The sequence below is a fragment of the Rhinolophus sinicus genome, chromosome 15 (genome assembly GCF_057876585.1).
Source record: "Rhinolophus sinicus isolate RSI-liver-muscle chromosome 15, RSI-T2T, whole genome shotgun sequence".
NCBI lineage: Eukaryota > Metazoa > Chordata > Mammalia > Chiroptera > Rhinolophidae > Rhinolophus > Rhinolophus sinicus.
In genome coordinates this window covers 46,174,573-46,187,952 of record NC_142515.1, presented here as the reverse complement: position 1 = coordinate 46,187,952, position 13,380 = coordinate 46,174,573, and the positions used below count along the sequence as shown (strand labels likewise).

The 13,380-nt window shown below is 38.3% G+C and overlaps 1 protein-coding gene across 4 annotated transcripts in view; it reads left to right on the top strand.

Moving 5' to 3' along the window:
* CTNNA3 (catenin alpha 3) overlaps positions 1-13,380 on the top strand; it is a 1,445,036-nt gene that overhangs the window by 107,588 nt on the left and 1,324,068 nt on the right. For all 4 annotated transcript variants that reach the window (XM_019731774.3, XM_074339503.2, XM_074339504.2 and 1 more), the window contains one exon: positions 5,448-5,567. In XM_019731774.3, the coding sequence (XP_019587333.3) occupies positions 5,448-5,567 (120 nt within the window). The remainder of the gene's footprint in view (positions 1-5,447; positions 5,568-13,380) is intronic.

Here is a 13,380-nt window from a genome sequence, read left to right as displayed (position 1 = left end):
GAGTGCAAAGACGGTGTCCCCCAGTCTATGTTCCCTGAGGGCATCTCTGCAGCCTGTAGATGTGTGCAGGCTGACGCTCCAAGACAAGCAAGTAGACCTCTTTCACAGAAAGGCTGTGGTATGTTTCAGTCTGCAGTGCCTTTGGGGTTGTATCCTGCCAAAAACTGTGTCTGTGATTGTTATGTTCCCTTTGGACTCAGGAATGCAAGCCCTGTGGGCACCAGAGCCAGCCAATCAAGGGGGTCAACCCCTTGGGTTGCATACACAAAAATCAGGGCACCAGACAAAAAGGTGGGGTACCAGACACATGGAAAAGTTCCCTTCCGAAGGATGCTGGTGCTCTGGGGTGTAGCAGAGGGAGAGTGCCCTCCCCACAACATATCAGGAAAGGTTTACAGTCGAGAAGCCTGCCCCTCAGGCTGTAGTTATGATGGTAAGGTTATAGGCCTCTTTCATAGAAAGACTGAGCTCCTAGGTCTGTTGCCTCTCACTGAACCCTGAGGGTGGTATGTTTTTGAGAACTCTTTTTCTGTTGGTTACAGTCCTATGCAACTCATGAGCATAAACCCCTCTGTTTACCAGAGCACTTTAGAGGTGTCCCTGGCAACAGCCACAAAGATTAAGGCACCAGACAAGGGTCTAAGCTCCTTTCTGAAAGATACTGGTGAGCTGGAATGAGACAGAGGGAGAGTGCAAAGATTGCATTCAGTTGCCTCTGTTCCCTGAGACTACTTCTATAAGTCCCCGCAAGTGTGCCAAACAGAAGCCTGTCCCTCACTTCGAGGCTTATGACAAGCAAATACGTCTCTTTCTGAGAAAGATGGGAGGTGGTATGGGAGGTGTGTTTCAGTCTGTTATCTGTGCAGTGCCCTGGGGGTGGGAGTCTGCCAAGAACTGTCTCTCTGATTGTTACAGCGCCATGGGACCCAGGAACCAGAGCCCCCCTGACCTCCAGAACTAGGCAATCTTGGGGTGTCCCCTTGGTGGCAGCCACAAAAAGTCAGTCACCAGGGATAAAACCAGGGGCTCCAGATATGTGTAGAAGCTGCCTTTTGAGAGATACTGGGGCTCTGGAATGTGATTTTTTCAGAGGAAACATTTTTCAGAGGGATGTGAAGATGACACCCAGTGGCAGGATCAAAGCAGAGGGAGAGTGTAAGGATGACACCCACTGAAAAAAGAAAAAAAAAAAAAGGAAAAAGAAAAGAGGAATAAAAGGAAAAAGAAGTAAAAGAAGAAACAACATGCATCTTCTGGCTTTAGGAAGGCAGAGGGAGAACAGGAAGCTGGCACCCACCAGCCACTGTCCCTAGAGAGTATCCCAGCAGGCCTCTTCCCCCCAGGTCAATGCTTTAAAATTATCTGCAACAGGTTGGTAGGAAGAGGTCTTTCTTTTGTTTTCCTGTAGGTGTTTGTAGAATATTTTCTCTCTGACAGCAGCCTTTTATTATCTCTCACACTGTAGTGTTATATTTTCTCTGCACTGTTCCGGCTTCTCACACAATGGGGGGATTCCCTGAAGGTGGGCTTCTCCTCTGTGAATAGTTTGCCTGGGTCACAGGGCACTGCCTCCATGGGGGGATGCGGAGAGCTTCTGAAGTTCCAAAGCTCTTCCTTCACCAGATTCAGAGTCTGTGTGTTTCAGCGGCTCTGTTTACTCCTTTAGGTGATTTCAGTTGCACGCCTCTTGTCTTGCCTGTCGGCTGTGCAGGGAGTCCTTTGTGGAATTATACTTGTTCAATTTGTTGTAAATTCCAGGGGAGATTTCAAGAGGCTCACCTCACGGTGCCATTTTTATGACACAATTCCCTAAATTTATCAAGTGAGTCTTTACCACATAAAGTTGGGGTATGTTTCAAGGGCTGCTTCTGCACTAGGCCCAAGGGCGGGTGAGTCTGCACGTGCCCCTTCAGAGCATTTTCTCAGTTTGCTGTAGCCCCATGGGTCTTGTAGATAGAAGACCCATTGGTCTTTAAAGCCGGGTGTTTGTGACCCTCATCTCTCAGGTGCTCGTCTAAAAAGTTGGTGTGCTTGATATGGGGTACAAACTCTTTCCCCTCAGGGAGATGCTCTGGGTTTTGAGTTTCCTCCTGATTGTGGGCTGTGGTGTCAGGGGTGGGGTGTACAGTGAGATTGTGTCTCTGCCTTTTTTACCTGCTTTGGTGTGGTTTTCCTCTCATTTGTACCTGATGTGAAGAGGTATCTCTGCCAGCTTTAAGCATCTTTTTTTTCAGAGGACATCATTCCATATATAGCTGTAGATTCAGTGTGTCTGTTGGAGAAGGTGAATTCAGGATCTTCCTATGTTGCCATCTTGAATTGTAACCTGAACAGAAAAGAATTTGATGAGAAACACTCTGGGGTGTTTACAATGCTTACTTTTATGGCACATTTAGAGCTAAGAGATATTGTTTGCATCTTCTCATTCTTGCCTGCCCTGTGATAGTTGATAAGGTAGTCAAATAGGACAGAATTTGCATTTGTTTCTCAGTTTAGAGACCATTTTAATATTCAGGTTTGACAGTTTTAGAACATACGTAGTTTTGTTTTGGGTTCAGAATTATTCATTGGGCTTTTTTTATATTTTAGGTTTGAATTTGGTTTGTAATGAGTTAAAAATATTAACACAGGATAAATTCAATGTTCAACAAATTATTTTGGGGTTCTTGGTTATTTTAAATTACCATTCAAAATTTTGAACAGGTAAAATCCAGGAATATTAAAATCTTCAAGTAATTGTGCTTCTTTTGCCAACTTAAACTGAGAGATCATTTATTTTGAGAAATATTCAATATAATGAAATTATAATGAACTGAACTAGTGTACAAAATCTCAAAAGGTCTCTTTCAATAATTAAGCACAAAAAGTCCTACTGGAATGAAAAATCCTCAAATCAAGTCAATATCAAATTTCTTTGAGTAAATTCTAAACCTCACCCTAACCATTGTCTTATTTTTATCTGCTGTACTTCAGCTTCATTGGCAAGGTAAAATTATTGCTTTTATTCTTTAGTACGTTTAAGTGTATATGTGGGAAGATGGGGGTGCGGTGTGTTTAATAGGGATATAACACAAATTTACACTACAGATTTTGTATGAGTTCTCCTTGACAATTATTTGTTGTTGTAAATGAAAAAAATCTACTGAAATGAATGAATCATCATAGTTTGGGTATTCTGAGCTATTTAGTATCAATAAATGGAGGATATAAATCCTGATAATGAAAGCTCAAGCTGAAATCTCCACATTATGCAAACTCTGACCTTTGATGAAAACATCTTGTGGTGATATATCACTACCGGATTTCTTTGGCCATGGATATATTACCTGGAAGTATTGGTTTCCATGTTTCTTACTTTGAAGCCTTACAAATGTGTTTACCCTAAAATTTCTATTTGGAGTTGTATAAAGGTCACAGAGATAAATGTGAAGAAGAAATATTTAAGAAGTAGAACTAATATCTCTTAGGGAAGAGAAGTGCTTGGAATTAAACAGATAGATTGGCAAAATAGTTTTATTATTAATTATTATATAAATATTATGTTAGTTATAAATTATCATATTAATTATAAAATATTAATTATAAATAAAATTACTTAAATTGTTTAGAATTTTAGATCTGGTAGTATGTTGACCTGAACATAATGAGAAGGGATCAAGGAATGGGCAAGGCACATAAATAATCATATAACATAATCAATAGTTAATATAATGGTCATTAAAATTATGTGAAAATAAATTTGTTTACTACACTGCAAAAGGGGAAAGTGAGCAGACTTTGGCTATGTTTAAACTGATGGGTAGGATTGCTTCCCATTTAAGGCTCTGAAAATTCTTCCTGTCATTTGAGGCCCAACTCAAATTCCCTCATGTCTTCTATGTGGCCCGAGTCTCTCAATTAGTATCAATGAGTTTTTTCTGTTTCACCCCATGTTACTTTTATCTCTGTACTGCTTTGCCTGTGCTAGAGTTAATGGTAGAGTAGAAAGAGCAGAAACGCGGTAGTAAAAACCCAGTTCAAACTTTCTGAGTCCCAGTTTACTGACTGGTAGACTGGGAAGAGAAATAGGGACTCCTGTGGTTCCTGTGAGGATTTAACTAGAAAGCATAAAGTGCCTGGCCCTGAGCAGGCACTCGACGTCAGAGTCTTTCCCATTTCTGAGTTTCATATCTAGTTTCCCCTATAGTCTGTACGTTTGTTTAGCACACGAAATGTGTTTTATATTCATAGTGCCTTGTGCATAGTAGATTCTGGAAGATTACTTGTCGAATTTAATTTACTGTCCTGCTGTGGAAGCTTAGCACTATTATTTCCCATTTCTTTTTCCTCTGTCACCTTGGATTGAGATAAACATGTTGCTTTCAAGAAATTAAGGATTTAATTCAGTAGAATGCCATTATAATATGACTTATTCCATCGAGTTTGAAATAATAAGGGTGAAATCATTTCCTTGGAAACTTAATTATATTCTGTAAAATCCTGTTAGCTTGTCTCATAGCATCATAGTTACAGTGTGATTCTGGTGTGTTTAAGATGGTGAAGTCTATGTGTATAATAGAATTCTATCTAATGGAACACAGTGAGTGTGGGAAATAAACGACATAAAGAGAAAGCAAATACAAATGTCTTACAAATGACATTACTTGACATTTTCAATCACTAATTGTAGAAAGTATGTTCTAATTTACTAAAATAAACCAAGAATTCAATTTCTTGTGAGCTTCCTTTGCTTAATTAATTATAGGTAGCAGAACAATATTCTGTGATCCACTGCAATTTGTCTCCTTTGTGTTTATTTCGTATCTGACTTAAAAATGAACAGAAGCATTCTGATTCAGCAGAACCGATTTCGTAACTCATCTGTGGTCTAAAGCAGAAATGAATAAGTGTCTGCTGAACATGCTACATATACTTTGGTCACCAAAATGTTAGTTTTCCTACCTTCTGAAAAATGCAAGATCTGAGAGAGCTACCTGGCTGAACTTTGCTGGGTGTATATTCTACATAGGTATTTCTACAGAGGCAAGCAGCTACTTTTACATGAATTTGTTTCCATGATTGGAATGTGAGAGCTTTTTTAATCCTTCCTCATTATGATTTGAAATTATACATTCATTGCACTTTTTTCTTTAAAAGTTGCAGTATATGCTAAGACACAGAGTTTTTTTGTTTTTTTTTAAAATGCAGTATACTCTTTTGTTGAAATGAGGACGAACGGGGCTTTCATTCATGCAATAAAGTTGGTTGTACTTAGGTTATAGTTTCTAATTCTTCATAATTATCCCGAATTATTTCATTGAAAGACAATTAGCTAGCATTTGCTATCTTGGTATTTTGAGTGGGAGAAACTGAGGCTTGGTATCAATGATTTCTGTGTGTTCACTAGTTATGAATTTGAGGAAAAATATTCTGCTAGCCTAATGATTTATTTTTGTTTTCAATTTCAGTTTCAAAGAACATTTGAGTCTCTTAAAAATGTTTCCAACAAATCTGACCTCCAGAAAACCTACCAGAAGCTTGGGAAGGAGCTGGAAAACCTGGATTATTTAGCCTTCAAACGTCAGCAGGTAGGAGTCAGAACTCTTTTTGGTGGAGGAGATGGACACTTTAGGCTTCCCGCTGTCCTGCCTGTCAGGTTCAAGTGGGCCTGGGGACACTTACCTGCTCATGTTTAGGGCAGAAATAGGTTGTGCTGTGCTATGTTGATGTGCCGTGTTCATCCGATTTCCTGCAGCATTCGATGTGGTCATTACTTTTAGATGTGCACTTTAGGGGTTTCCACGTGTGTCCTGATACCTCTCTTAAAGAAAACTCCTAGTTTGTGATAGTGCAACCACCCTCTGACTAGGGACGCCTCAGTGGCATAAAGGAAACCTCTATGATGGCGTGGCAAAATGGCTTTTACATTTGACAGATGGATATTTGAAAAAAAAAAAAAAAATCACCTGAAGACCAGGAACAGGATGCAGTTGTACATACAAAAAATAAGGAAAAGTGTCATAAATATGCCAACATATGAATCAAACTTTAGTTTTTTTGTTTGATCTCTGAAGATTATTAACAATTTGCTAAATGTATGAGGTAGAAGGAAAATATACTTTACGAATGCCAGTCTTATCGCCTCCTTGCATAGGTCACAAGATAAATAAAGAGCCAAATAAGCTTCTGCAGGGTTGCTTTTAGAATTAGTATTTTGTAATATTAATAATCATTAAATTCTATGTGTTTGTGAGATACTGCCACAGTAGCTAAGGTAGCTACCGTCGTTTTTCCAAGCTGGATCTTCTCCAGTTTCTTCATGGCCACTAGATGTCAGGGTTGTCAAGCTTTTACTTTGATTGAATATTTAGTCCCATCAGAACAGCCAGTTAGATGTTTAAATTAGGTTGCATGAAATTTGGGAATGTGCTCAGTGATGGATAGCGTCTAGAAGAATGACTAACTGGCTGACTCGGATGGCCAGGCACCAAGTCCATTACTTAAGAGTCGTTCCTGTTAGTATGGCAAAAGGTATGACTCTCCTGCCATTGCCAATTTTATAAACTTTGGATCTTTCGGATGGGAGTTTTGAAAGCAGGACTTCCTATAGTTAGTTACACCTCATGAAATCAACATAGTACAGTTTAGAAATAATGACTTGAAAAGAGACTTGTGTTTAGGTTTTGCTTTATCATAGACATTACATGGGCATTTAACCTTCCCATGGCCCTGTTTCCTCGGAGTGATATTTATTTTGTAGAATGTTCTGGGACAAATGTAATATCTCTACACATACTTTAATTTATATGAAAAAGGATGCAATATCCATTTAAATTTTATTTTCCTATTTTTAAATTAGTGATGGCCTAGGTATTAGTACATGTAACAGAAGCAGTCACCGTTTCTGAGCTACTGCAGTACGATCCCAGATGCTGCTGCTTAAATTTCACACCATGAGTCACTGCTCTGGCCCATGCAATTTTGGGTACAGTTTTGTTTCCAAGAGCCATATTTTACTGAGAGGTATTGGAGTTGGCAGGCAGTAGTCACTGTCATCTTCTCTTATCCTTTCTCATTAGCACATTCTCAGTGATTAGATTCTTACATTAGCTAATTGTGAATTTGGAAAAATGGGAATGCTTCAAGGGCAGAACTCTGGGATAATGGCATTGAGGACAGACAGATCGGTAAATTGCATGTGTATGTGAGAAAAAGATGAGCACATATATGTAAGTATATGTATATATAATAGCAACATATGCCACAGAGTGTGATTAATACATTTATGGATTAGATAATTAAATGCTTATAACAATATAATGGAGTTGGTTTTATGAGCATCATTTTACAGATGAGAAAACTGTTAAGAGAGTTAAGTAACTTGCCTAAGGTCATGGCTAATAAAACGTAAAGCTGGGCTTCCAATGTAAACCAGCCTGACTCCAAACCTGGGCTTTTCCCTGGTCTAATTCTCAATCTCCCTGCAGGGAGTCAGGCTGGAGGATAGTAAAGTGAGGAGTTTCAGGCATGCAGTATGAAAGCTGTTTTAGGAGAGGCCAGACCCAGGGCAAAGGACACATTTGAAAGTGTGTACCTGGTGAGAAGCAAAAGACAGGGCTAGTTTTCTCTCTCTCTTTTTCTCTCTCTTGTAAGTTATTCAATATATACAAAAACACAAATGAACTTTTGAAGGAATATCTTCAGACAGCTAAGAAAAATGTATAAAACTTTATCTACACAATTTCCTTAGTGTTTTGTCTAGCATCCTTAGTTCTAGTGAAATTTATTCAAAGAAAGCAATTTTTTAAACTCAAGGGGATAAATCCTTAGGAAATGGACTTGCCTGCTTACATAACATACTGTCAACCTTTGTCTTACTAGCCTCCACCTTTTCCTATACCTTATTGATCTTTTTTTTCCTACCCAGAAAAAATGGAAAGGGAACTGGAGGGAGGGAAGTGTTCAGAAACAGAAGGATGCTACAAAGAAAGTCAGGGACCAAAGAATGATGGAAAAAGAGGAAAAGGATTTACAAGGATAAGATAGGAGGGATAAAGTGAGGGAAATTAAACTGTATGTGGTTTCATACTGTATGTATTTAGTAAGTTAAAACATTGATTTTTTTTTGAAGAACTGAAAAAAATCTCAAACCAGCAAAAAGGAGAAAAGGAGGATACAAGAAGACATAGCAAATGATGGAGAAGGCAGGGAATAGCAAAGATAACTTCTATTTACTTACCATTTTGCTTCCAAATGTAGCAGAGCTCCTAGAAGTTTGTAATATTAACCAAGTTCTTCTGTACCAAAGCCACAGGTGAATTGTGTTTCCTGGATGGGCAGGGTTCAGAAAGTCAAAACATTAGCTCTTCCCTGACTGGTGGGATTTTCCTTTTTATTTCCTACCCTACTCCTTTAAAGCCCCCCCAAAACCTGTTAATTATACACTAGTAAGTTGCTGCTATTGAATAACATTCAGGTCTCTGTAAAATTACAATTCAGCAAGAAAACTTATGCCTTATAAGGCAGGATTCTTTGCACCAGAAAATTAGTCATGGTTTGTTTTCCTGGTCCAACCATGTTTATCATTCCTCGTTGTGACAGAACATAAGCTCCATAAGGACAGGGCCTCATCTGTCACCTTTGGTACTGTATTCTCTGCAGTGCCCACAACAATATCTGACCCATGGCAGATGCTCAGTAAATACTTGTTGGTGCTGTTGTTGCTATGAACAAGAAAACACGCAAAATTTTGGCCCTGGATTACAGGCAATTAAAATTAACATGTTTTACTATACTTTTAAAATGTAGAAGGTATTAACCCGTTGGCTTCATGGATGCCAAAGGTTGACAGATTGCCCCTGCCTTATGTATTATTTAGGTTTTCTCCTAACTTTTCATTTTCCATCCATTTCTTTAAACAAACACAAACTATCAATGGTGCCTTAACTATGAGTTACGGATGTCCAGTGAGTTGCCTATAATTGTTATCTTGGTCTCATTCGTTAGATTTTATTTTGTCCCCTTTCTATGGCATTTTAAACAACATTTTGAGAGATTTCTTTCCCTGAGCCAGATAGGTTCCTGGAGTATTTTGCTCTGTTCTTGTACCTCCGTTTTGGGGGTTATTGTGCTTTCTCTCATGAGTGTGAGCTTAGCTATTTCTTTCCTTTCCTTTTTTCTTTTTTTAGTAGCGAGTGCTTACACTTTAGCTATTCCTTGGGCTACATTTTAGGTTGGGGCACAAGCATCTCTCCATTTTCCTACTGTCAAGGAGACTAATGTTGAAAGTAGCCTTGAGGGGAGGCCATGATAGATGAGATGATAGGTTTTCCAGGATGAGTCATCTTGAGGTAAATGGATGACAAGGCAGGGATTAACAGGATAATCTAGAGATTGTTTTCAGCTTGTATTATCTGAGATGCAGTCTTAGAGTTTATCTGCTTGGACTGTTTGATTTTTATCCTCCTGGTTGATGTTACATAGCACGGTGATAGCAAGCTTCAACTATTATAAAGAGCCCAGATTTATGTAATAATTTGAGACACAATATAAATCAAGAGGTTTCCTTGGGGGCTTTGATTGTCATGCGGATGTAAAGTAAAGCATAAGGAACACAGACAATAATGTTGTGATCACCATGGACTTATCATGGCGATCACTTCTTTAGGTATATAAATGTTGAATAACTATGGTGTACACCTGAAACTAATATAATATGGTATGCTAACTATATTTTTAATGAAAATCTTAACAAAAAAGAGTAGGTTACCCCTATGGGCATTGGCGTGAAATCCCACTGTGGACCTTCTGAGAACCATGTGAAACATGCCTCACATTCATCCCGCTGGTAGATGGAAAAGCTGTAGTACTTTGTCCACTAATTTCTGTCCCCATTGGCCAAAGCTCTCTCCCTGCAGTCTGAGTTGCCACTGTGCGTGTCAAGCTCCTATGGTGCCAGAGAAATCCCTCAGACAGTGAAGCAGAGAGATGCAGATGCTTAAGATGCAAAGTGGTCAGTGTTCCAGAAACTCCCTACCCCAGATGCAGGTAGCTCAAAGCTGGGCATGTAATGATGTGGGAAGGGACAGTAAGCACATCTATTACAATATGGTGCCAGGTGGGTGAGTACTGGACTTCTCAGGGGATCACTTTGTAAATTATATAAATGTCTAACCACTATGCTGTATAGAAACTAACATAAAATATTGAATGTCAACTGTAATTGAAAAAAAATTCATTGCACAGGTATAAAACTGTTTAATTATAAGGCAGGGTGCTACAACAAAGTTCAAACCAAACCAAACATACTTTATTCTATCCACATAGACATGCAATTCCATTTTTATTCAATTGTACACAGCTGTTTGTTTTAAAGGAAAAAAAGAGGTAGCATTACATTAGTTCTTCAGTTTTCTGATGCAGAGAGTTGGGGTGGGGGAGACAGAGAGGGAAAAGTTTGGATACTCGTATATCACTCATTACTCAAGGTCATTCTGAGTCAGCAGCAGATTCAGAATTAATACTCACATTTCCTAATTTCTAGCTTATTGCAAAAGCTATCCAAGCATTTTCACTACTTCATGAATTGCAGATAGGGTGATTTCTTGTTCTATAGTTATGGGCTGAAGTTAAAAAAACCTTATGAATTTTTATGTAAGAACTTCACCCTTTATATAAAATCAAGTAATTAAAATGATCCATATTAGTTACTTTTTCTTCTTCTAAAATTTGATTTCCACATTGGATACCGTTAATGGTCATGACAATAGGTGTCTTCTATTAAATTAATACAGTAAAAACATTACAGAGACATCTTTTAAGTTCTAAGGTTTGCTATTCTGTGTCCATCTGTTGTCTCTAGGGTTGTTTATTGGTAGCATGTAGGTAGAAAGCTGTTGAATCACACACATACTAGCTGATTTTCAAGCACCAGAAAAGATTTAGTTATTTTTTACAAGGTTGTTTGCTATAGGATAGTTTGCCTTGTGGGCAGCTTAAAGCTACCTTATAGTGGGAAATGTTTATTGAGATAGTTAATACTTTGTTATGAGTTTTGAATACTTTGTTTTCAAAATTTACAATGCTAATAAGAATTTCAGAGGTGGTAAAGAAAATAGTGTTTGTATTAATGTGGTACTTATGCATGTATTATATTGACACACCTAAGTCCTAAAGATTGACAATACAAGTTGATATTGATGAGAAATTCAAGTCCTAAAAGAGTTAACTCTGAAAATACCTTCTCTAGCCTGTTTTATAACTTGAAAATAAAAGTGCATGGAAAGAGGATGACTTTTCACTGCTGACATTATGATCTTTGGTGGCTTAAGATGCAAGCTAAAGAATGTGTACAAGAATCAGAGAACTTTAAGGAGTCTTTAGAATTTATCTAACCCAAGTGTTTTATTTTAGAAATGAGAAAAGTGAGGCCCAAGAAGATTAGATTATCTTGTACAAGACTACACACTTCGCTAATGGCAGAGATAGGACAGTGACAGGCAGTGATATATATTTTTTTCTTTTGTAATTTCCTTAGCGTAAGTCAGTCGATTATATATTGATCCTTTGGTATCCCTAGTTTGTATCCCGAAGCCAGGAGACGACCTTCAGATTTGTAAAGCATTCCTCTCCCATTTGAAAAGCTGTAGGATCGTGGAGACCAGGCTGATTTCAGAAGTACTTTCTGATGTCAAAACTTAGCTGTGGCTTGGATGAGAGGCTCCGATGGCAGGCAGCATTTGTGTAATGAACCTCATTCTCTCCAGGAGAAATCATACTTGTGTTGGCTCCTGGGCCTTGAGGAGCATTTCCTCTGCTGTAACCTCTGTCAGGTGCTGAAGCAGTGATATTCTCCTCCATTCGGGGAAGTAGGGGATGAAGCTGTCCTTCCTAGTTCCTTGAGAGCCTGAGAGTGTGTCTTGCTTCAGAAGAGCCTCTGCTTTCTTCTGTCCCCATTAAAGGATGTAGGAAGAGTCTTCTTTAACATGCAAGCCTCCCGCCACTCTCCATCTCCACTTTCTTACACAGGGAGAAATGAGGGGGCTCCTTCCATTGGTTGTTCACAGAAATGTGCAACACAAGACTGAAATGAGGAGACATTGGGGTTTTCAGTGAAGTCCATTTCTTTCTGGTTATGCTTCCACTCCCGTAAGAGTTTATGGTCTTTCAAGTTGGGCCCTAAGAATCTGGACCAGAATAGAATTTTCTACTAGGACGAAAGGAGGACAAGCAAGGGTATAGACTTCTGTGGATCTGTAGGAACCTTGTTGCTTTGGAACTATGGAGTCATCTAGGGGATTGGGTTTCATATCAAACTGAAGGGACAACAAAGATGCTTTTAACATCTATCTACCATCTATCATCTATCTATCTATCTATCTATCATCTATCTATCGTCTATAAATAAATAAATAAATAAATAAATAAATAAATAAATAATACACGTGAACACACACACACACACACACACACACACACACACACACACAGTATTAGTCACTGAGGTGCCCATAAATGAAAATTATTCAGTAGTTACATTTTTTAAAAAGAAAAGACAATGCAATAATAGCACAACATTTTGGAAGAGGAAGAAATTGCAAGCATGATCTGGTTCAATCACTTTAATACATGGATACACAAATAATACAGACGACACATTGTTTTGTTATTTTTCTATTGTGTAGGAAGTTTTATTTTTTTGGACAGCTTTTCGATCCTGTGTCCTTTAAGCCAGTGACCTCCAAACCAGTGCGCCCCTAACTTTAATATGCAGACAAATCACGTGGTGAGATTTGTTAAACTCCAAAGTTTGATTCAGTGGATTTGGAGTGAGACGGTAGAGTCAGATGAGCTCCTCAGTGAAGCTGATGGTCTTTCAGCCACCTTTTAGTATCAAGGAAGTTTAAATAATTGTAGGAGAACATTTTTTCTAGTTGTATCTCAAGAGCCTAAAACAGTCTTTGGAACATAGTTAGTACTTAGTAAATATTTTGGATTTGAGTAATGATCCAGTATTAAGGTTTGTGTCTATGTATAGGACATAAAATATATTGCTGTCCTTACTGTAGTATCCTTTACCACAAATTTTATAGTCTATTTTGATGTTTTTCTGTCTTGTGAAGGGACATGTTTCTTTATATATATATATATATATAGTAAATTACATATTTCAACAGTTGTAGAAGTTGTCCCTTGCATATATTTGTCATAAGATGAAAGATGAAAGAGAATAGAATTTAATAGGAGAGCAGCTGCATCTAAGGGATAAGGAGCTGAAGAAAAATAAGAATGTAGGATTTTAGCCCTGCAGTGTCCACTGTGACTTGGCCGAACTGACCATGGGACCAGCTGGTATTGACTCAGCAGCATTTGTTTCAGAAAAGCAAGCTCAGTCACATACTA